This window comes from Lissotriton vulgaris, chromosome 6 (genome assembly GCF_964263255.1).
Source record: "Lissotriton vulgaris chromosome 6, aLisVul1.2, whole genome shotgun sequence".
In the NCBI taxonomy this organism is placed as follows: domain Eukaryota; kingdom Metazoa; phylum Chordata; class Amphibia; order Caudata; family Salamandridae; genus Lissotriton; species Lissotriton vulgaris.
The window spans coordinates 125150635-125172584 of record NC_141694.1 but is presented as its reverse complement, the minus strand read 5'-3'; the positions used below and the strand labels follow the sequence as shown (position 1 = coordinate 125172584).

At 47.2% G+C, this 21950-nt stretch overlaps 1 protein-coding gene across 1 annotated transcript in view; it reads right to left on the bottom strand.

Annotated features, from left to right (window-relative positions):
- The window catches only part of PLB1 (phospholipase B1), a 604804-nt gene that overhangs the window by 10043 nt on the left and 572811 nt on the right, over positions 1 to 21950 (bottom strand). Inside the window, exons 54-55 of the mRNA XM_086926127.1 lie at positions 14183 to 14287; positions 6333 to 6428 (exon numbers count right to left, since the gene is read on the bottom strand). Of these exons, the coding sequence (XP_086782253.1) occupies positions 6333 to 6428; positions 14183 to 14287 (201 nt within the window). The remainder of the gene's footprint in view (positions 1 to 6332; positions 6429 to 14182; positions 14288 to 21950) is intronic.

Below are 21950 nucleotides of genomic sequence, written 5' to 3'. Positions count from 1 at the left end.
GTGATGGATGGCATGCTTGAATAAATCTCAATCACTGGAAATTACCCTGGGCTGCATCCATCAGTCTTTTATATACCTTACCACCTACGTTTGGACCCAGCCATATGAAATCAGTTTTGACTCTGCTCCAATGGAAACCGTCCAGCCTGAACTGCCAAGCCATGTACTTCCTGAACAGGAACACAAGCAAATAAGGTCCAGTTTCGTCCTAGTTATGGGCTCATCGGCCAGGTACAGCTTGGTTCCAGTGACATAGTGTGCACTGAACCCACATCTGGGCATAACCCGCCCTCTTCATCAAAGTATACAAAACGTATCCAAACTGAGGTTTCATGGTGGTGAGATTAATTCAAGCATTCTATCCATCACTTTGTTGTTTTTGTATGTGATGCCCTAAGTGCGCCAGGTATGCTCATGTGTTCCGGATTCATTATGCCACTGGATCCAAGCTATACCTGGCTGAAGAGCCCTTATGAGGGCGAAACCAATCCTAGGTTGCTTGTCTTCCGGTTCAGGGACGACCTGGCCTGTCAGTCCGGACTGAACTTTTTCCATGAGGAGCAGGGTCAAGACTGATTTGCATGTGGCCGGGGCCAAACTGAGGTGGCATGGTGGGTGAAAAATTATGGATTGGGATGCGGCCCGCGCGATTGTCAGTGGCCGAGATTAATGCAGGAATTCCATCCATCACTGTTGTTTTTGTATTTGTTCTTCCATGTGATTTGCCAGCTTTCGTCAATTTTTATTCCATGTTATTTGTCAGCTTTTGACCCATCCTATACATCATACTATATCATGCAACTTCACAGACTTCAAGGCATCATTTTCATACCGTCCTTTGGTACTCACCAGATTTCTGATCTTGTCACACACTATACTGTGTTAATACCCAGATCTTGAACAATATGTCAAGTAATTTCCCAGGTCACTGGGCATCCCATTCATAGTAAACCATGTTATTACACATGTATTGGACCATCCTATTCAGACTGTGTGTGCATGCTTTGAGTTTCTGGCCCTCTTGTTCATAATTTTACCATGCAATTCTATATCGGCTTTTCCGATTGTTGCGGAGGGAAGACCTCATTAATTTTCACTTCCGGGCGCCTTCTTCCGCCAGGTCAGCGTTCTAGTGGCCAGGCGTGCCTATTTAGAGCCACGCTGGACTGGTTGTATGACATTACAACGCATGCTTTTACTACACATGCCTTTACATTCCACGTTTTACAATGCATGCTGTTACAACGGATAGTGTTGAGGGGTGCTGGATAGTGAATAGTTTAATTTATTATTCCAACTCCAGTCCCCGTGGATAGTAGGGAAGATGTTGGATAGTAAATTAAATATATTCCCTATCCTAGAGCGCCCCCCAGCGCAATGCGTTGTAACAGCATGCTTTGTAAAACTTGCGATGTAAAGGCATGCGTCGTAAAAGTTGCGTTGAAAAGGATGTTCCCCCGCTGGACCGGACGCGCAGCGGGCGCACTGCGGGCGCGACAAAGGCGCGCCTAAGGCAAGCCCGTCTGCGCCCGTCCACGCCTGGACCGTGCCCAGGGCCGGTCATGCTTCCTTTTCCGATCTGGGTGGTGGGGGACGACGCACTTACAATTGAGCAGTACTACTATCTTTGGATCCGGGCACCCATGCAGGTCAGAAACGCTGTGATACCAGCTTTGACCCTGCCTGGGGGTGCCTTGGCTGTAGTTTTCACTTTGACATTAACCAGGCCAGGGTGTGCACTACAGTTCAGAAAAAGTCTGCCATGCTGGCAGCCCTCATTAATGCACGCTCGATGGTCAAACACGCAGTAAATATTTTTGAGTTAATTGTGGACAACAAACTTGATGTTCTGTTTATTACGGAAACTTGACTCAGGGAGTCGTGCGAGCCGGTTGTCGAGCTCGCTGTCCCCCGAAGGTATCATCTAGCACGTGCGGATCGCAAGACTGGGAGAGGGGGGGGGGGGCACTGCTGTAGTGTTCAGGGAATCCTGGGCCTTTGTATGCGAAACCTCCGCAGATGTGCGGGAGGGCGAGGCTCTTGATTTTTCCTTCACCCTATCGCCTCATTTCACGCTAGGGGACACACTGATTTATCGCCCCCTGGGCGAGTCCATGGCCGTGCGTGTTCCGCGTTTTCCTAAATTTCTCCTTCTAGGTGACTTTAATATTTATTTAGATACCTCTGAGGCCCCTTACTCAATGGATCTGCTGGATCTTCTGGGCCTGACTAAGCATGGGCGAATTTTGCGAATTTGCGATCCGCAAAATTCGCGAATTCACGCAAATTTGCGGATTTTTTATTTTTGCGTGTTCGCGGGTGTTCGCGGGGAACTTTTGCGTATTCGCGGGGTGCTTTGCGTGTTCGCGGGGTTTTTTTTGCCTGGTTCATCACTGCCACCCTCTCGTTTTTATGCCCTTCTGCCCTCTCTACCATTTGTTTTTGTGCCTTTCTGCCCTCTGCCCCACTCTTGTTTGTGCCCTTTTGCCCTCTGCCCCACTGGTTTCTGTGCCCTTCTGCCCTCTGCCTAACTCATGCCCTCTGTCCCACTTTGTGCCCTTCTGCCCTCAGCCATGTCAGCTTCAACAGGAAGCACTAATAGATAAAGTATAGCAGGTGCTTGAGTTGAAGGTCAAATTAAGTTACACAGTCATTAATCACCCCAAGTTTGGGGTGATTAATGATTGTGTAACTGAATTTGAGATTCAACTCTAGCACCTGCTTTACTTTATCTATTAGTGCTTCCTGTTGAAGCTGAATTTTTGTAACTATTTTAGAGGCTCTGGCAGCTTGCCGGCGCCATTCTAAAATAGTTACAAAAAGTCAGCTTGAACTTTTGCCCCAATCCGTTCCGCTTGCGGATTTTGTGGGAAATTCGCAAATCTCGCGGATTGCAAATTTACCGAAAATCTGCAAAATCCGCAAGCGGAACGGATCTTCCGCCCATGCTTAGGCCTGACTCAGTTGACTCAGTGGGTCTCTAAGCCCACCCATTTAAGGGGCCACCTGATTGATTTGGTGTGTTCCAATTTAGAATTACGTGTCAAAGAACCTCTGCCAGTGACTTGGTCTGATCATGCTTTGATCATTTTCTCTTGGGACTTAAAGAAATCTTCCCGTCAGCCATATTTGTCACTGGGCCCTGCCGCCCGTAAGATTAATATTCCTGGGCTAATAGAGGCCCTGAACCACTCGAAGGTAGCTGCTGCTGTTGATATGGAGGGCGCGGTTGACTAGTTTAATATCTGGGTAAGCCGGGGAGTTGAATCCACATGCAAACCTCTGCCTAGCACGGTCCATTGATCCTCGCCCTCTCAGCCCAGGTATTCCCTTTTGTTAAAGGAATTGAAACTGGGCTGTAAGAAGCTGGAACGCCAATGGAGGGTTGCGTACTGCCCATTGGCTAAATTCGAATTGCGCTTGGCACAGAGAATTTATTATACAGCTGTCAGAAAAGCCAAAAGCGAGTACTATGCGGCTAGAATTATGAAGGCCAATAACAGTAAAGAGATTGTCACCATTGTTCAAAGCTTTATGTTGCCCCGTGCGGAGCATAAGCCCATCCCTGCTTCCCTGAGATGGTGCGAGGAGCTTTCAGCATTCGTCAATAATAAAATCCAATTAATCCAAGAAAGCCTGGCCTCGTCAGTGACTCCTCAGAGTTCTCCCCTAGCGCCCACTATATGTACCTCTCCCAACCTGCTATTCTCTCAGTTTGCCTTGGTGGAGAAGTCAGACATTTTCACTATTCTCAAATCGCTTAAATCAGGCTCTCCCTCGGATCCATGCCCCGCCAGAGTCCTGGCCGGGGTGGCCGATGCTGTATGTACGGAAGTCACGTCCGTTGTTAACTGGTCGCTTCAGTCGGCGAGGGTGCCAAAACAATGGAAACAAGTTACGCTTCTTCTGCTTCTAAAAAAAATTACAGCGGACCCTTTGGCACTAGCCAACTATCGCCCCATATCCTTACTACCAGCATTGGCCAAAGTCTGTGAGAAGGTGGCTTTTCGACAACTGGATGCCTTTGTGGAAACCTCCGGGGCTCTGCATCGGCACAGTCAGGCTACAGATCATCTTATAGCACATAGACTGCACTAGTGGAGATGACGGAGGCCATCAGGGAATTCCTGGATGGGGCGGCAGAGCGGCTCTAATTCTATTGGACCACTCTGCCACCTTCGACACCGTACCTCACCAGCTTCTTCTCTCCCGCCTTTCTGCCATCTGCCTCTCTGGTGCAGTGTGGGCCTGGCTGGAATCTTTTTTGAACACCCGCTCCCAGCAGGTCTGGATGCCTCCCTTCTCATCCTCGGCCAGGGAGGTCTTGACTGGAGTTCCTCAGGGCTCGACCCTGAGCCCTCTGCTTTTCACCATCTATTTGACTCCACTGATCTCCCTGGCTGAAGAGCTGGGCGCGAAAATTATGGCGTACGCTGATGACACCCAGCTTCTGTTTACCTGGAATGGCCCTGACCTATGCACGGAGATGGCACAATGATGCCTAGCTGCCGTGTTCACATGTCTTGCACAGGCCAAACTCAAGTGTAACGAGGGGAAATCAGAAATCTTACTCTACGGCCAATTTCCTCCTTCCTTTACAGAAGCATTGTGGGCCTCTGATTTGCCCCGTCCACTCTCCGAGGGTGGCCCGGCTAAGAACCTGGGAATCTGGTTTGGGGAGGATCTCAGGTTCTCGGAGCATATCAAGAGACTAACTGGTGTCTGCTTTGGAACTCTTAAATCCCTTAGCAGATTTTTCCCTTTGTTCCCCCAACCGGCCAAGGAAATGGTGGCTCGAGCGCTTATCATATCCCGCTTGGACGATGCCAATGCGCTCCTTCTTGGCATCCCTGGATATTTGGTCAACAAACTGCAATTAATCTAGAACGTGGCGGCCAGACTCTTATTTAACATCTCCAAGAGATCAAGTATTAGATCACACTTGTGTGACCTTCACTGGCTGCCCGTGGTCCAGCGGGTGCAGTTCAAAGCTCTCATTTTAGCCCATAGAGCTTTTCACGACTCGGGTCCCTCCTACATCAGGAAAAGGGTGGCCTTCTACACACCTTGGTGATCTTTACAATCTGCTTCCCATCGGCTGATGGCCACCCCCACTTTCGTCGCTCTAGGATGGGTGGCCAGTCACTTTCAGTCAAATTAGCCACTCTATTGAATGCCCTTCCTGTCGTGCTGCGTTACACCCAGGATTTCCGGTGTTTTAAGAAACTTCTCAAAACTCATCTTTTTAATCAGGCTTATTCCCAATGTTCGACCATCCTACGCTGACTGTATCACGAGTGGCTGTCAATAACATTCATGTTGGTGAACAGGTCTCTGTGCATCGGTGCTTAATTTGGGTCGGTGGTTTCTGGTGCTCAGCACCAACATTCAATTGTGAACCCCAGGACTTATGACAGTCTGTCACATGGTGGCGCTGTGTATCTAATTTAGAGATGAGGATAACAACAGTTGCCAATTTGTTCAATATATAGTAAAAATTATTAATACCTGTCCCACAAGCCATTCCTATAGCATTCGGGGAATGGAATAGCCAGAAGTGTCACCATTGTAGGAGTGTGATTGTTAGTGGTTGTGTTGGTATTGTCATTGCCAACGCTGGCAGGGCAATAGGTGTCACAAACTGCAGTTGCCTCCTGACGAGGGCCCTGGCACTCTTTTTTTGTTTACAAATTAGGCCCTTCTGTGCAGTCCCTCTGTACGCACCCTTTGTGCCATTGCTCAGGTCATGTAATATTCTATTCAGATTGTATCATATAATTTCAAGGCTTCTGGGCATCCTATTCTCCAGCTCCCATGGTTTTTCGGATTTGTGTATAGTCATTCAATGAATACACACCATACTTTTCCATGCCAATTCATCTGTATAGTCTTTCAGTTAAAACTGGAACGTGGCATTTCATTGTGTGTACTCATTCAATTCATACTGTACAATGTTATTCCATATGAGTAAAGTTGTTCCATTGATACTGTGCCATTTAATTTTATATTTATAAAGCTACTCCATTCATACTTTACAAGTCATACCAAGCGCTACGACGCCTCGTCCGGGGTAGTAAGCGCTGTATAAATGCAATTACAATTTTTCCATTTAATTTACACTGTGTTGTGATATTTCATTTGCATAGAGATTTAATTGATAGCATTGCACTTTTTATATACATTTACGTACTCAATTAATATTGTGCCATCTCATTTTATATGTGTACATCCATTAAATTCATACTGTGCCATGTTCTTTCGTGTGTGTATATTAATTAAAATAACACCGTGCCTTCTTTCATTCTTGTGAGGCTGTGCAATAAATACTGTACCATGTTGTTCCACAGGGCTATGGCCATCTCGGCGTGACCTCTTTCACTGAAATGGAAGCAATCCGCAGAGAAGAAACTCAAGTCTGGTGCCCCAGTCTGCAAAAAAAAAAATCTTTAAATATTAGCACCCAGCTGCAGGAGATATGTGCAGAGTAATGTATAAAAAAAAGTATACTAGTCTGGTAAAACTGTTCCACAATTCACTGAGCTACCGTATTATTATGTATTATTATGTATTATTATTTTAAAAAATAATGTTATAAAAGTCCACAGGACAAATTTGTCTCTAAACAAACAGCATGACTATGATCACATATCCGATCACTGACTTAGGCTGATGGCCATATGCAAAAGAAAAGTTGTAAATGCTTTACGCTAGGACTTGCCCGTGCACATTAAAGAAATTATGAAGTTTACCCTTATTTATATAAGACCCAGATGAACACCAGAGACATTTACCATAACGTGTATTTCTAAAGCTCACCAATCGTGGCACGAAATATGTTTTTATTGTAACCCAACTCAATGGTATTCATTTTATCAACCTCAGAAGGATGAATGGCTGAGTGGACCCACTTGGATTTGAACCTTTAGTCGTGAAGTGAAACGCAGGTTTCTGGAGTGAAAGCATGAATCCACCGAGTCCCCTGACCCAACATAATAGCTGGAAAGACATATCAGACATATCAGAAGGCACTGGCTATGTTTACCCGCGGTCAGGAGATTGTTTTCTAGTTTGAGAGTCGGTTGTTTCAGTAGACAACATAAAGCCATACTGGTATTTTTTTTAGGAGAAATTGGTCTTACACTGATGTTGCAGCTGAGAATAGTCTGTCTTTCAGATCTTTGCAATGGCTGGTAGATGTGTGATGGGCTGAAGGTTAGGAACTTCATCAGGACCCAAGGTAGCTTTTTTCAGGAGTTGCAGATGCTAGCCCATCTTGAGTGCTCTGGTTAGATGCTTTAGGTGGAGGATGCAGATGATGGTGAGTAGATGTGACAGAGCTTCCCCACTGAGGGGTGAAGGTAAAGGATGCGGGCAAGGCATCATCCTCAGAGAAGGCGGATTTGAGGCAGTTGAGGATGTTGATGTCTGTGAAAAAGGTAATTGAGGGTTTACCACTGAGGGATGGTGTGAAGAATGGTGGATCAGGAGAGGCACACATGCTGCTGTCTATATGTCCCGTATTCTGAATAGGATGATTGTATAACATTGGGAAGAGGAGTTGGCCTAACGGCTAGGGCGGTTGACCTCGAATCTGGGGAACTGGGTTCGAGTCTCAACAACGACGCTGAATATCCTTTGATTCTGGGCAAATCACTTAATCTCCCCGTGCCTAACAAAATAAAATGAATGTGTCCTCATGTAATGCAACCGTGCTATGCAAAGCACTCTGATACCTGTTTTGGGTGAAGGTTGCGCTATATAAAACTCAGTAAAATAAAAAAAAAATTATTAACTTATGTCAACAGAGTGAGGTACTGAAGTGTCAGGCAGTTGTGCTGATGCAATGCTTGGCTGTCCTGAAGAGTGTTCTGCTTCTTATGGGTGCTTCGCTGATGGTCTTGGTGTGGTATTACTCTGTAGAATAGCTCTCTGCATGTTGTAGAAATGGACTTTAATAGTGTGAGGTCCTTGGGGATCTGCTTGTCTTCCATTTTTTTCTCCTGTCTGTGAATGGTCTGCTTCTTGTTGTTGAAGTCTTTGAGCTACTGGCGTGCTAGCTGTATTTCAGAATATTGTACACATACAATCTGGCAACACGTCACAAACTAAATTTTGTTAGGAAATATCCACCAATTGGATGTAGATATTTTAGGACTAACTCCAATGGGGTGGCATTTTATCGATCCTTGGAACGCGATTAGGACTGGCTGCGGTCAGGCCCCACTCAGTAGGCTTTGCTGTAGAGGGAGATGTGGAAAAGTTTGCAGGCCTGGACCTGAATGTATTTCATATGGCTCGGGACTAGGCATGAGCGGATTTTGCGGATTGGCAATCCGCGAATTTGCGGATTTGCGAACTCGCAATCCGCAAAATCCGCGAATTCCCGCGAATTTGCGGATTTTTTTTTTTTTTGTGTTCGCCCGTGTTTCTGCCAGTTCGCGAGGGTTTTTACAATTTCGCAATTTGCGAACTTACCTGTCGGGTCGCAAGTTTTGCGAACTTGTTGTTTCTACGTGTCCAACCTGTTTGGGACACTCTTCTTCATCACTGCCACTCTCTGTCACCACTGCCACTCTCTGACTACTCATGCCACCCTCTGGCCCACCCATGCCACCCTCTGTTTCATCACCACACCCTCTGGTTGTCCAGTGTACATTATTTTCGGCAAAGCAAAGCACACCTTCCCTGCCTCAAGTGACCTGAATTAATTTGGGGCTGATTAATGTGTCACAGAATATTTTTTTAGCTGGCACCTGCTTCCTTAGTGCGCCCTGATTAGTGATCTTTTGCACTTGCTAAGTGCTTTCATTGTTGCAAAATTAGTTACAACACCTGCCCTGCCCCAACTGACAATAATGAATTAGGGGCTGATTAATGGATTTTAACTTCCAGCCTGGCTCCTGCTTGTCTCCCTTAGCTGTAATTCATGACCTTTGTGGCATATGTGTAACTATTCTGAGGTTCAGAGCAGGGTCACATAATAGTTTCAACTGGCAACTGAACTCTGGAGGGGCCCCTCAGGAAGCACTACAGGAAATGGCTACTAATGATGTGCCTGAACTTTTGAACCTGGTAAGTAGTTACTTTCAGTTTTGCTTAGATCGTATTTCTGCAATTTCGCACTTATTCGCGGGGCGCGAACTCACGCGAACAGTGCGAGCAGTGCGAGCAAAATCCGCTGCTCGCGGATTTGCGGATTTTGCAGGAAATTCGCAAATCTCGCGGATTGCGGATTTCCCGAAAATCCGCAAAATCCGCGAGCGGAACGGATTTTCCGCCCATGCCTACTCGGGACAGGGGTCTGGCACTGGACCTGGCCCCATGTGAAGGGAAGGCCAGGAGCGTCACGAGGGCTCCTGCAGCCCCCGCGGTACGGGGCGGGGCGGGGCGCAGGGTTCCCTGCCCCTCAGCCTTTAAGCCATGCCATTGCATGCCTGGAAGCAATGTCCTTGCATGCCTGACAGAATGCGTGCAAGGCCTTGGAAGGAGAGTTAAGCGCTTGGGAAGGTCGCTCTGCTTTCTGGAGCAGAAACAGAATTGTAACCCTGTTTATTCACTGTTGAATTTTGTTGCTAATATTTTTCTTGCCAGTAACTGATATTTAGACTAACATTTTTCCTCTGAAAACCTTTTCCCTGCGTCGTTCACAGCCATCCCTCAGAGCACCATTTGCCAGTGTATATTTGATCACTGCATTTTAACACATTGATTTAGTGGTATTTAGTTTGTTGCCTGTTTTAACATGTTAAAACTTTCTTTCATTGATTGAGTGCAGTCACCACAGCATGATTATGTTGATATTCAAATCACAAATTATTCTTGCTGCTGGAGTGGGACTATTGTGACTTGTTGCCGTGTGTGGCAGCCATCCGACACAAGGGAAAGGTCTAGCAACAGAGACCACGTCAAAAGCTCAACAAAACATCTCTCGACAAATAACTGGCCCTGTGTCTACCACAAAGCTGGAGATGCAGATGGCAGACACAGGTCCAGCGAAAAGTACCCTATGTCTGGTAGACGCTCCTCTGCTAAGGCGGGGGAGCGTCGCCCCACTGCTCCTTGAGCACTACAAAGGAAAAATATAATAATAATAACAGGACGTTATTATCATTTTATTTTCAGTATGGAGTTTGAATCCAGCTTAGGGTGGGGCTTGGCTCGCGTCAGAGGGAAGAGGAGTGGTTGATGCACCATAAGTGTGCATGACGGTTTGGACGGCCATCTTGGGCTGACTAGACAGTCATTGCGCACTTAGCATGTTCTCCATCCAGCTGTATTGCAATGCCTGGGTCGAGAACATGCACAGGCTCCCACTCCCTGTCTGGGCACCATACCAGGCTGCTTCGACCAATCACAATGCTGTTGTCATACTGTTAAGTCAGCGGTTAGGAGACTGTTTTGTATTAAAAAAAATCCCCCCTGAGGTTCTGCTATTTCAGATTTCGTCTCGTATCTAGCTGCCATTTTGTGGCCTGTCGCCATTTTGTGTTGCCCTCACTCAGGCAGCACGGCGAACGATATGCTTTTGCTTTTCCCAGCTGCTACGTGTCTTTTCAGTTAAAAAGTAGCTCCATTGTCCTTGTTCTGAAACCCGATGTCAGGGTCTGGCCGAGTTCGTTAATCCATGTCTGGCTCGATTGATCCCTGTCTCGGCCGACTATTTGCCCTCTCCTATTCTTCCCTTATACTATCTCATCCGACTGGCCTTCGCTATTCTTTTCTTGTATGCTCCTATTACACAACTATCCTTTGAGACACACATGCATGTCCTGCCACCTGCGAGAGGGGATTGTGAACACCATTACTGATTAATTTGTTGGGAGGGGCAGCACATGGGACTTGAGAAAGGGGTGTATTCTGGATATCCGATAGCTTGTTTTTCAACTTTTCTCATTGGTTCGTTTTGTATGTGTAAGCAATGGGATATTGTAAATGTGTTTTATATATAAGATTGTACGCCACGGATTGAAGTGGCAGTTTCCTTTGAACATACTTTCTGTACTTCAGGGATAACTGTGCTTAGCTGCAGCTAATAAACTTGGCTTCCACGCTCAACGGAGTGTCTCGTGTCTCTGTTAGTACAAGGCAGGTGAATCCGGGGATTTAGGCGTGCCCTGCGCCGCCCGGCCCATAAGGCCCGGTTCTCCAACCCCCCAAAAAGTCATACCGGTGACAGCAGCATCGTGATTGACTAGGGGAGTCTGAGAGCCTGGGTGCTGCCGGGAGCCAGGAAAACAGGGAGGATGGAGAAGAGGTGGCGACTGGCGACCAGCAGGTACGGCTTTTTTTTTCCAAACCCCCCACACCTCCACCTCTGCGACCGTTCCCTACTAACCGTCACTGCCTAAGTCTCTGATTGTCCATGGCAGGGGCATAATGCAGACCCCAGCAGTGCAATGGGTATTCCAACCCTTAGTGTGTGGGTGGGGGGTGCTCCCTTCAGGGGGCGGCCATTGGACCCAAAACAAATGAATCTGTGCAGTCTGGGAGAGTCCAGGGCCCCTTATCGCATTCTGAGGGGGGAGCATTATTTTCATTGTGTCACTGTAGAAAGCCTTATCGAAGCCAAAGTATCGCCCTACCTTCCAGAAGCAGATGTAAAAGAACAACAGCATCCTAATAAATGCAGGGCAAGTGGCAATGATGGTGAATGTTATGATGAACGTGGCATGATCAGGGCCGGCTTTAGGGCAGTGCGACTGGTGCGGCCGCATTGGACGCTGACCTGTGGAGGGGGCGCTGAACTCAGGGGGTAGCGCTGTGTTTAGCAATAACTTATGATTGGAAAGATGAGTGGCACTTTAGCCTGGTGGTGGTGAGAGAATCTGAGGAGGCAGTCATGGGGTGTGGGGGCGCCAAAAATGATTGTCGCACTGGGTGCCACCAGCACTAAAACCGGCCCTGGGCATGATTCAGATCTGAAAGGGTGCTTTTCTGACTGAACCTTTTCCACTGAAAGTGCATTTAAAATGCAGCAAATGCTGGTAAAAGCACAAGTTTTGTCTGTAGCTGTGCTGCATTTTAAAGATCTTGGGCCATATGTATCAAGGCAAAATGGGTTCGCAAACGCCGAAATTCGCAGAATTCCGGCGTTTGCGAACCCATTTTCGCTAAATGGTATGTATGAAACATATTTGGTGCAAAATAAGAAATCGCTAAATTTGCCATTCCTTATTTTGCGATTGCATTTAGGGAATTGCAAATTTTGCGATTCCTTAAATGCAATGTATCACGGAAAAAAACATTCCAAAATGCCATTAAGGAATCACAAATTACCACCAACTTCTAGTTGATGGTAAGTTGCGAATTCTTTTAAAAAAAGCATTTTTTTAAAAATCAAAAGGTGCCAGGTGACGCTCATACATGCCCTTAGGGATGTATGTGCGCCATATGCGCACACATGTCATTTTCAGGGGTGCAGCAGGGTGTTCTTGAGACACCCCTGCACCCTTGAAAATATTCACAATTTGCGATTACCAAATTGCGATTCGCAATTTCCCCTTCATTCCTATGGGACTCCTGGCCCATAGAAATGAATGGGAAATTATTCCTTAATTGCGATTAGCAATTTGCTAATCGCAATTATGGAATTTTAAGGAATCGCTAAAAAGAAGCGATTTTCTACATACATACCATTTTGCGATTTCTAAATAGCGATTCCTTAAAAATCGCTATTTAGGAATCGCAAAACGGAATGTTGATACATATGGCCCCTTATGAAATCAACTTGCTCAAACTCAGTGGGATCTTTGCAACCTTTTTGTTTTGCTGATCCATTTAACTACCCTTGTGTGGCTTCTAAGTCTCCCCTGAAATATGTTTTTTCTTATTTCAGGGGATGGGAGCACTTTTAAAATAGGCACAGAGGCAGCTATTCTCTTCTTTACACTTTTATGCCCAAAATGTGCATTTTCTTCTGTGCTTTACCCTAACCGAGGCTAAATCATACAAAGATTTTCTGGTGACGTTTTTTATACAGTGTGAGATTGATTTAACATGCAATAGTTAAATTGAATATTTAATAAACACTTTTTAATCAGCGGCAAGATGCCCTTTTGGGTGAACTTGCGCATTACAAATACACATGTTAAGTTGTGTTATTTTGTGATGTGAAAGGCATTTCTATTATTTCTGATTACCAAGGTGCACCAATTCTGCTTCTGAAAATCAATTAAAAAGAAAGCATTGAACGTTGGTGTTGGACTGGGGCGAGCAGAAAGCGTTTTGCGGTGACTGATTTGCACACTGGGAAACCTCGGGTCAAGTCCCAGCATCCTCACTTGTACAAACTGTGATCCTAAGCAAATAGCTTTACTTCACTGTACCTCGTGTTCTCTGAGTGCTGAGTTTAGGAGCTCTTACACCTGATTCATGGCAAGGTGCACATTACACACAAACAAAGCGCTCACGTTTGTATGGATTAACAGGCTAGAATGTTGTTACGTGTATGCCAACAATATTAACCACAAACGTCGTACACACTGCACACCGAGTTGTCTCTTGCCTTACTCGTGGCAACACTGTGAATGCATCTTTCTGAGTTAAAAAACATTTATATTAATAAATATCACTGTAATGTACTAAATTAAGATCCAGACAGCTTATATTTTAATTGGTAGAGTCTTTTCACATATTTACACGACAAGCTTTCAGTGAATCACTTTCCCTTTCTTTCCAACTGTGATGTTGGATCTTAGGAGGAAGCCAGGCATCTGCTCACGTATGAAACCTACTCTTCATATGAAGTTGCAGGCCTGTTCACTTTTAGTGGGTACATTTGCACTCCAGGAAACCAGTGAAAAACCCCTCTTGACACTCCTCAAAACTTTGCAGCTATCCTTCCGATTGGCCCAGTAAACCCAATTCACCGCAAATGGGTGTTTTGCTCCCAAATAAGTTTTGCTAGGTATGTGTCATTAATTTTCAAACCCAGAGGGCTCTCTGTACAATACCTTGCACAATTTGTGATAAGGAAAGGCCAATATATTTGCCTACCTTGCAAGGATGTGGTAATACCACACCCAAGGAAAACCGGAAATTCCCCAAGGGGTACTACTGCATCATGTGAGTAAAACACTCATAATGAGCCCTTATATAGTGTCTGGTGAATTCTAAACCGGGGCCCTATGTGACAAGGAGGTGTCTCTACCTCTTCCAGGCACTCCACACTAACACAACTCACATTGTCCTTTGGCACGAGGGTGTTCTTGAAGAAAGGCTGCAGCACCACAGTGAAGTCCTCACGCCTTTCATAGCGCCCACTCTGAACCAGCGCCACGGTCTCTTCCTGGGAGGGGGCAGGAACACAACACGGATGGGTAATGACAGGAACAACTATCCCAACAATACAGTCACAAAAGCATGAATTAAGTTGTGTTGTGGGTGAGACTGGGACATCAGAGGGACACCCCAACACACATTTTATCCGGTGGAGCTGTAGATTCTATTACAGGACCGGAGGCTTCAGATTATGCTTCTCAAACTTTACTGCATCAACACAGCAGCCAATGAAAATATATTATTTTCTCAAGTAAACAATAAATTACTACATTTCCCATGAACACCATGGTTATAGGCACGCCCCCACAGTCCATAAGAACCCCTTGCGTGCACATCACTTCCTCTTTCTTTGCTGCTCAAGCCAGAGTTAAGTGCACCTCCCCTTGGGTCCCCTCACTCTGCTTGTGTTTGGGTTTTCCCTGTGGGGTTTAATTAATTTGCTGATTGTCCCGTTAAGGGCGTTTGTTTAATTGGAGCGAAGCGCTCCGTTTAATGCGTTTTATGCTGTGTTCAAGTGTTATTTCGAATGTTTACAGGTTAGAACGCTACAGCACTTAGCTCGTTTCTTTGCTCTTGACCCATTCCTTTGCCGCCGATCGGGCTCTGCCCGCTTGACCTCGCGCCTAAGGAGCGCCGATTGCTACGGTCCTTGACCGGCAGGGGTCCGCCGCGTTGTTCACGGAGCCCGGTACCGGCAGCCTAGAGGCGCGCAGAGGCTTCCCTAGTCGGCCCTGACGCTCAGGCCGGGTGGCTCTCGGTCGACGCGCGCGCCCCAAACGCTGCCGATTTGGGCTATCTTTTAGTAGGATTTTCGGTAGCGTTTGGGCGGCGCGCCTCGATCCGACTCCTCGGCTCACACGGAGCGCATTTTTCGCGCGTCCTGCATACCGGCGGACCCCCTGTGTGAGCGCCTGCCTTATTGAACCGGCTGGCTGTACAAACTATTGGCCCAGAGTGTGCACACGCTCCAGGGATCTGAGGGGCCAGGATCTTTGATCATTCAGACTACAGCGTTGCTGAGGGGGTTTGGGAAACATTGACAGTTACTTGTGTGCTTGGGCTGACCCCCCCCATTACCCCCATTCGCCCAGTGCTATATTCTGGACTGCTTTGCAGTGTGTGTGCCTTCACAATGGAAGGTTGGGTGCGTTATCCCGATGAGGAGTTCAATGATGGGAAGGAAATTATGGAGGGACAGCAGGAGGCTGTCCTTGAGGACAAGATTGTCAATGCTTTGGATGCCTCGGTCCAAGCTTCTGTGAACAAGGCAATGGAGACGAAAGTCCCACAGACGGTGCAGCAGGCACTTGCGGAGGCACTACGACCCATTAGGAAACAGCTGAAGGGTTTTGCGAAAAGACACGGTTATGAGGATAAAAAGAAGAAACAGGCAGCCTCTTCTTCAGCGGCAGACTCAGGTGACGTCGTTCAATGGCCGCACACTCAATCGTTGGCCTCTCTGCCGCCGAGAGAATCATATAGCTCACAGTACGTAGGTGGCAAGGCCAAGGCTAAGCGTCCTATCCCTGTGGACACTGACACTTCCAACACCGATACAGGGACCGATACTGACACGTCGGAGGAACTCCCTCCTCGCCCAAAGAAGGCCAAAATAGATCCTAAACCGGCTGAGGACAGGATCAGGACATTCGATTTTGACCCTACGGAGATTGTCCATCCCCGGTCTTCGGATTGGACCCCGCCGCCGGCGGTCTGTGAGTACCTGCACGAAAATCTCCGGAAGGGCTTCAATAGGGATGTGCGGACCCGCATGCGGTCGGAATGCCCAAGGCCTGAACTTCCAGACGGCGTGGCAGACACCCCAGAAATCGACGCGAGTATGCTAACCTTCTTGCGGAAGTTCTCCAAGGACCCCAAAAGGGGGCTGGACAGGGCTTGGCGGGGCTGCCAGGACAAGATGCTGGACGTCGTGGGGCCCCTGGCAAAAATCTTGGAGATGGCCCTGAAGGCTAAGGAGGGTCAAGGGGAAGTGAACCCGGATATCCTGGCGGGCTGGGCTCAGCGCGCCATTTGTCTCCTAGGAAACGCCAACTGCGCGATCTCATCGGAGAGACGCAAATCGTTATTGCTCCGGATGGATGGCAATTTGACAGAGTTGGCTGATGCAGAGCCGGGTCCCCTGGCAGGAGGTTTCCTCTTCGGCGACAGGTTTGTCAAAGACATCTCTAAGTACGTCGGTACCTTTACCGCACTGGACAAGGCCCAGAGTCGGATAAAGAGAGCCCTTACTCAGGGGGTTTTCACCAGGGCCGGACGAGGCGGGGGTCGCTCGTCAGGCCGAGGGTTCCAACAAGGATCCCAGCGCGGTGACTTTGGCCGCGGTCGTGGAGAGTGGGACTCCACCCGTGGCGGAACCTTCTATCCGTCCAAGAGAAAGTTCAACCGCGGACATTTCCAGTCGGGGAACAATAGAGCCAACTTCAAATCCTACAAAAATACCGGTGAGTGCCTCAGATGTTTCCCTTCTTCCTTTGGGGGGGCGCACGCAACATTGCATGGCGCAGTGGCGAACTTTGACGCAGGATGCGTGGGTGCTGCAGACGGTGCAGGGCTTTCACCTGGAGTTCTACTCCAGCCCGGCGCAGGCGTTTCCCCCTCCACCTCTCCATTTTTCCCTACAAGAGCGCAGTTTTATAAGCGAGCAGGTGGCAGATTTGCTGATGAAAGGGGCGATATCTCGTTGCAGACAGGGTCCCCGTACTTTCCTCAGCAACGTCTTCCTTGTCCAGAAGAAGGGGGGAGGCAACAGGTTGGTGCTAAACCTAAGAGAGTTCAACCAATACTTGACGTACAATCATTTCAAGATGGAGGGTATTCACCTCCTGGCAGACTTGCTGCAAGAAAAGGATTGGTTCGTACGCCTAGACCTAAAGGATGCATATCTATCTATTCCGATATTTCCACCGCATCGCAGGTTTCTACAATTCATGTGGGAGAACCAGTGTTACGAGTACTCGGCTCTACCCTTCGGTCTTTCCTCGGCTCCATGGTGCTTCACAAAGGTAATGAAGCCAGTGGTAGCGTACCTCAGGGAACGGGGTGTGAGACTAATTATTTATCTCGACGACATCTTGATCATGGCGCAAGACCAGATCACTCTTTCGCGACATCTGACCATGACTACTGCTTTGCTGCAGAGCTTGGGGTTTGTGATCAACCTAAAAAAGTCTGTGATGTCTCCGACACAGATGGTAGACTTCTTGGGATTCATGATCGATTCCCAGTCCTCGCAACTGCGTTTACCGCAGGCCAAGTTACGGGACTTGAAACAGGAGATAAGGAAATTGCTGGACAGACAGGTGGTGAGCCTCAGGACGCTAGCCAGAGTTGTGGGTATACTGGCGTCGTCCATTCAGGCCATATTTCCGGGGCCGTTGCATTACAGGGCACTACAGCGCCTCAAAATTCAACACCTACAAAGAGGCCTTTCTTATACCGATTCGGTTCCTCTGTCGGAAGAAGTTCGGACAGAACTACAGTGGTGGCTCAGTCACGTAGATGCATGGAACGGCAGGGCGATCTTTGGATCCCAACCGGAGGTAGTTATCGAGTCCGACGCCAGCCGGTGGGGCTGGGGCGCGCGCTGTGGAGAGGTTTCTACAGGCGGCAGATGGTCGGCTCAGGAGCTCGAAATGCACATCAACTGTTTAGAACTGTTGGCGGGATCGTTCGCGATTCGCACGTTATCCCCGAAGCAGACATCTTGCTGCATCCTCCTCCGCCTGGACAATGTGTCGGCGGTGAGGTATATCAACAAGTTGGGCGGCACGAGATCGTCCATGCTTGTTCAGATAGCCAAGGACTTTTGGCACTATTGCCTACAGAATCAAATATCAGTGATAGCGGAGTATATCCCGGGCCAAGCCAATCAGGTGGCGGACTGGAATTCCAGGCACCTGAGGGATTACAGCGACTGGAAGCTGTGCCCTCGTGTTTTCCAGTGGCTACAGAGAATCTGGGGTCCTTTTCAGACGGACCTGTTTGCCTCCCGACTGACGTTTCAGATTCCCCGGTTCTTCAGCTGGAGACCGGACCCGCTGGCAGCGGCGACGGACGCCTTTCTTCAGGACTGGTCTCGAGGGACCAACTATGCCTTTCCACCGTTCCTACTGATCCCCAGGGTGATGACGCAAGTTATCAGACAGGGGGCGGAAATTGTCATGGTGACGCCGTGGTGGTCGTCACAGGCGTGGTTCCCCAGGCTCCTTCAGTGGAGCTGCGACAGCCCGAGGATGCTCCCGGGCTCGAGTTGGTTATTGCAGGGCCCTCAACAGGAACAGCATCCGTTGCTGGTAGAGGGCAGGATGTCGCTGATGGCATGGAGGCTTTCCGGCAACAGTGGCACTTGCCAGGCATTTCGGGACAGGCTGCCGAGCTCATCAAGCAGGCATGGGCGCCTTCCACCAGGAAGCGTTATTCCTCGGCCTGGAAAGGCTGGGTGGATTGGTGCATGGGACGACACCTGGATCCCGTGGGGGCAGAGTTGTCCCAAGTTTTGAACTTTCTTACTGAAAAAGCGGGAGCCGGCCTGGCGTACAGGTCGGTGAACAACTTCCGTTCCGCGATTTCTGCGGGCCATAGTCAAATTGACGGCAGACCGGTGGGTATGCACCCTCTGGTATGCAAACTCCTGAAGGGAGTCAGGGTGGCCAATCCGCCCAAACCCAAGTATACTGGGTTATGGGACGTGTCATTGGTTCTGGATTTATTCAACAAATGGCCGGTCAATAATCTCCTCTCTAGGAAACAGTTGTCGGCAAAGCTTGCTATGTTGCTGTGCTTATCATCTTGCAGGCGGACTTCGGATGTAAGAGCACTCGACGTTACAGGTAGAGTGTTTTCCCCGGAAGGGGTTTCTTTTCATATTACAGGTCGCACAAAAACTTTAACGAGACATATTTCATACAATGCTTTTCCTGCAAATGAAAAATTATGTGTGGTTCAATGTTTAAAATGTTACGAGGAATGTACAAAGGCCTTGCGGCCGCAGGGTTGTAATCAGTTGTTGATTGGTGTTAAGAGACCCTTTAAACCAGTGGTGGCAGCCACTATAGCGAGATGGCTTCGTGATGTGATGAAAGAAGCTGGTGTAGATACGCAACTTTTTGGTGCTCATTCTGTGAGAGGCGCTATGGCGTCCAAATCATATGGTTTAGGTTCCAGTATCCAAGATATCATGCATTGTGCAGATTGGTCGTCTGAATCGACATTTAAAACCTTTTATTATAAGCCGGTGGGTGACATTACTTCTGTTGTGTTTACTCAGCGTTAAACCAAGCATAATCTGAAGCCTCCGGTCCTGTAATAGAATCACAAATTTGCTAGCATTCGCGACAAGAATTTGCAATTCTATTAAGGACACGGAGGCGAGGATTATCCCACCCGGCGTAATGTATTGTATATCAATCGCCTACCCACCCAAATATTTCAGTGTTTACGGTGGTGTTATTTCCTTTATTTCAGGAGCTGAGAAAAAGTCGGACTGACTGACGACTGATGTCGAGATGACAACCTGAAGTTCTTCTTCCACGTTGGAGGATTTGTTTGGTTCATGTTATGGACTGTTCTGTTTTGGTTCACGTTATGGACTTATCGCCTCAAAGAAAGAGGAAGTGATGTGCACGCAAGGGGTTCTTATGGACTGTGGGGGCGTGCCTATAACCATGGTGTTCATGGGAAATGTAGTAATTTATTGTTTACTTGAGAAAATAATATATTTTCATTGGCTGCTGTGTTGATGCAGTAAAGTTTGAGAAGCATAATCCTCGCCTCCGTGTCCTTAATAGAATTGCAAATTCTTGTCGCGAATGCTAGCAAATTTGGGATTCACCATCTTAGGTCTTCACAGCACAACCCTCTGGTGAGTAATACTCACTACACCATCACATTACCTTTTACCTTTGGGGCTATGTGAAACTACTGATAGTAATGGGGTACATTCCTCTCTAGTTACCTTAACACTCGAAAAGTTCAATGTTTTGCAATACACATATGAGATAAGTGTACATCCCAATAACTGTGTGCAGGGAATGTTAAGTACCAATATCTGAGCAATTCCTAAAAAAAATAGTAACATATATTGGCTTACTTTCTAAATAACATTATTCCAACAAGTGGTGATTGTTACTTAAAAAAAGTTATTTACTTTACGTCAACACTATATAAAAACCCTCAGGGGTACCTACATTATGGTATTCAGCAATTTGTATTTATGTGACATGTTTTATTACTGTTAATCGGTTACATATGAATATAAGCCACTGCTAATTGTTTACACTGACTGACAAACAACTCCTCGAGAAAGCCGATTTAAATTCGAAACAAGTCTGCGAATAGCAAATACGTTATTTCGGTTTGACCCAAACAATCTGCTGTTAACAATTGCCAGCATGAATCTCATTGCAACTAAATACCACATGAAGTACAAGTCATCTCAAGCACTCATAGACCAGAGCTGACCTCCCAGGGGTGACCCTACCTCCCTCCTTTGCCCTCTCAGCAGCCTTCATTTTGCTCCTGAGCTGTAATACTGATAAACATATCAGGTGTTCCCATGGTATCCATGGGCTTGTGAATATGCAGCCTGTGTTCAACCTGCAAACGCCCTTCCATCCTTTTCAAATTAGCAGAAGCAAGCAAATGTACCATCTAGGTCTATTCATTTAGTGCTACAAGACCTGAGGGAACGGTAAACCCACTGCCAAACCCACTGCGATTGGCGTCACTAGGGTTGTGTCACCCAGTGCGGGTAACTCATGGTGTCACCCCCTCACGACTTACCCCATGAATCCATGATGGACCTCCTCAGAGTCCGCCAGTGCCAAATAACGGGACCATACAGAATGGTTTCAGTGCTAACTCCCACATTGCCCCATCCCTTGTCACCCCCAGTCCCCGCCTCTCATTTGCCCCAATTCCCTCCAGGTAAAATGCTCAACAGTGCAGTCTGTGCATAAACCCCCTTCCCTCCTCTGATAAACAAACAGCCTCGCAAGTCGCAACGCTCTGACCTGTCTATGGCTCACTTTCTGATCTCTGCCCTTCCTTTAATGAAATGTGTTTCCATTAATCTCCTTGTGCCTAAAAAAAATAAATGGATGGAACGATGTGTTTTGTATAGCGCTCTAATACCTTTGTGTCGAGTTTGCTCTATATAAAATTACAAACAAAAAAGAAATCACCTTATATCTTTTTAAATGACCTATAAACAATGATCAACCTAATTTGTAGAAAAAGCAATTAATTCATGTCTAAAGGTCAGCAATTGACAAACTGTGGCTCTACACTCTGCATCACTCTGGATTATAACCCATACAATACCTTCATCTAGAAAACAATACCCGTTCTACAGTACCGCATAGTGTTGGGCTTCATAGCTAAATGATCAAAAACACAGCCTATCACCCCTCCGAGCCTTGCTTCGAAGAGTTCAACGCGCCTCCTTTCTGTTTCACTGGACTCCACTGCTATTTTCTTCATCGGAGACCCTTTGGCTAAAAAATGTTATGTTTTCAATTCTGTTTTGCAACCTATCTAATATGCTAACCAGTCCATAAGACAGTAGCCAAGGGGGCACAATAGGAAGAGAACCAACTCTTACGCTGCGAAAATCGGATAGAACAGGCGGTTGAGGAACTGCTGAAAAGGTC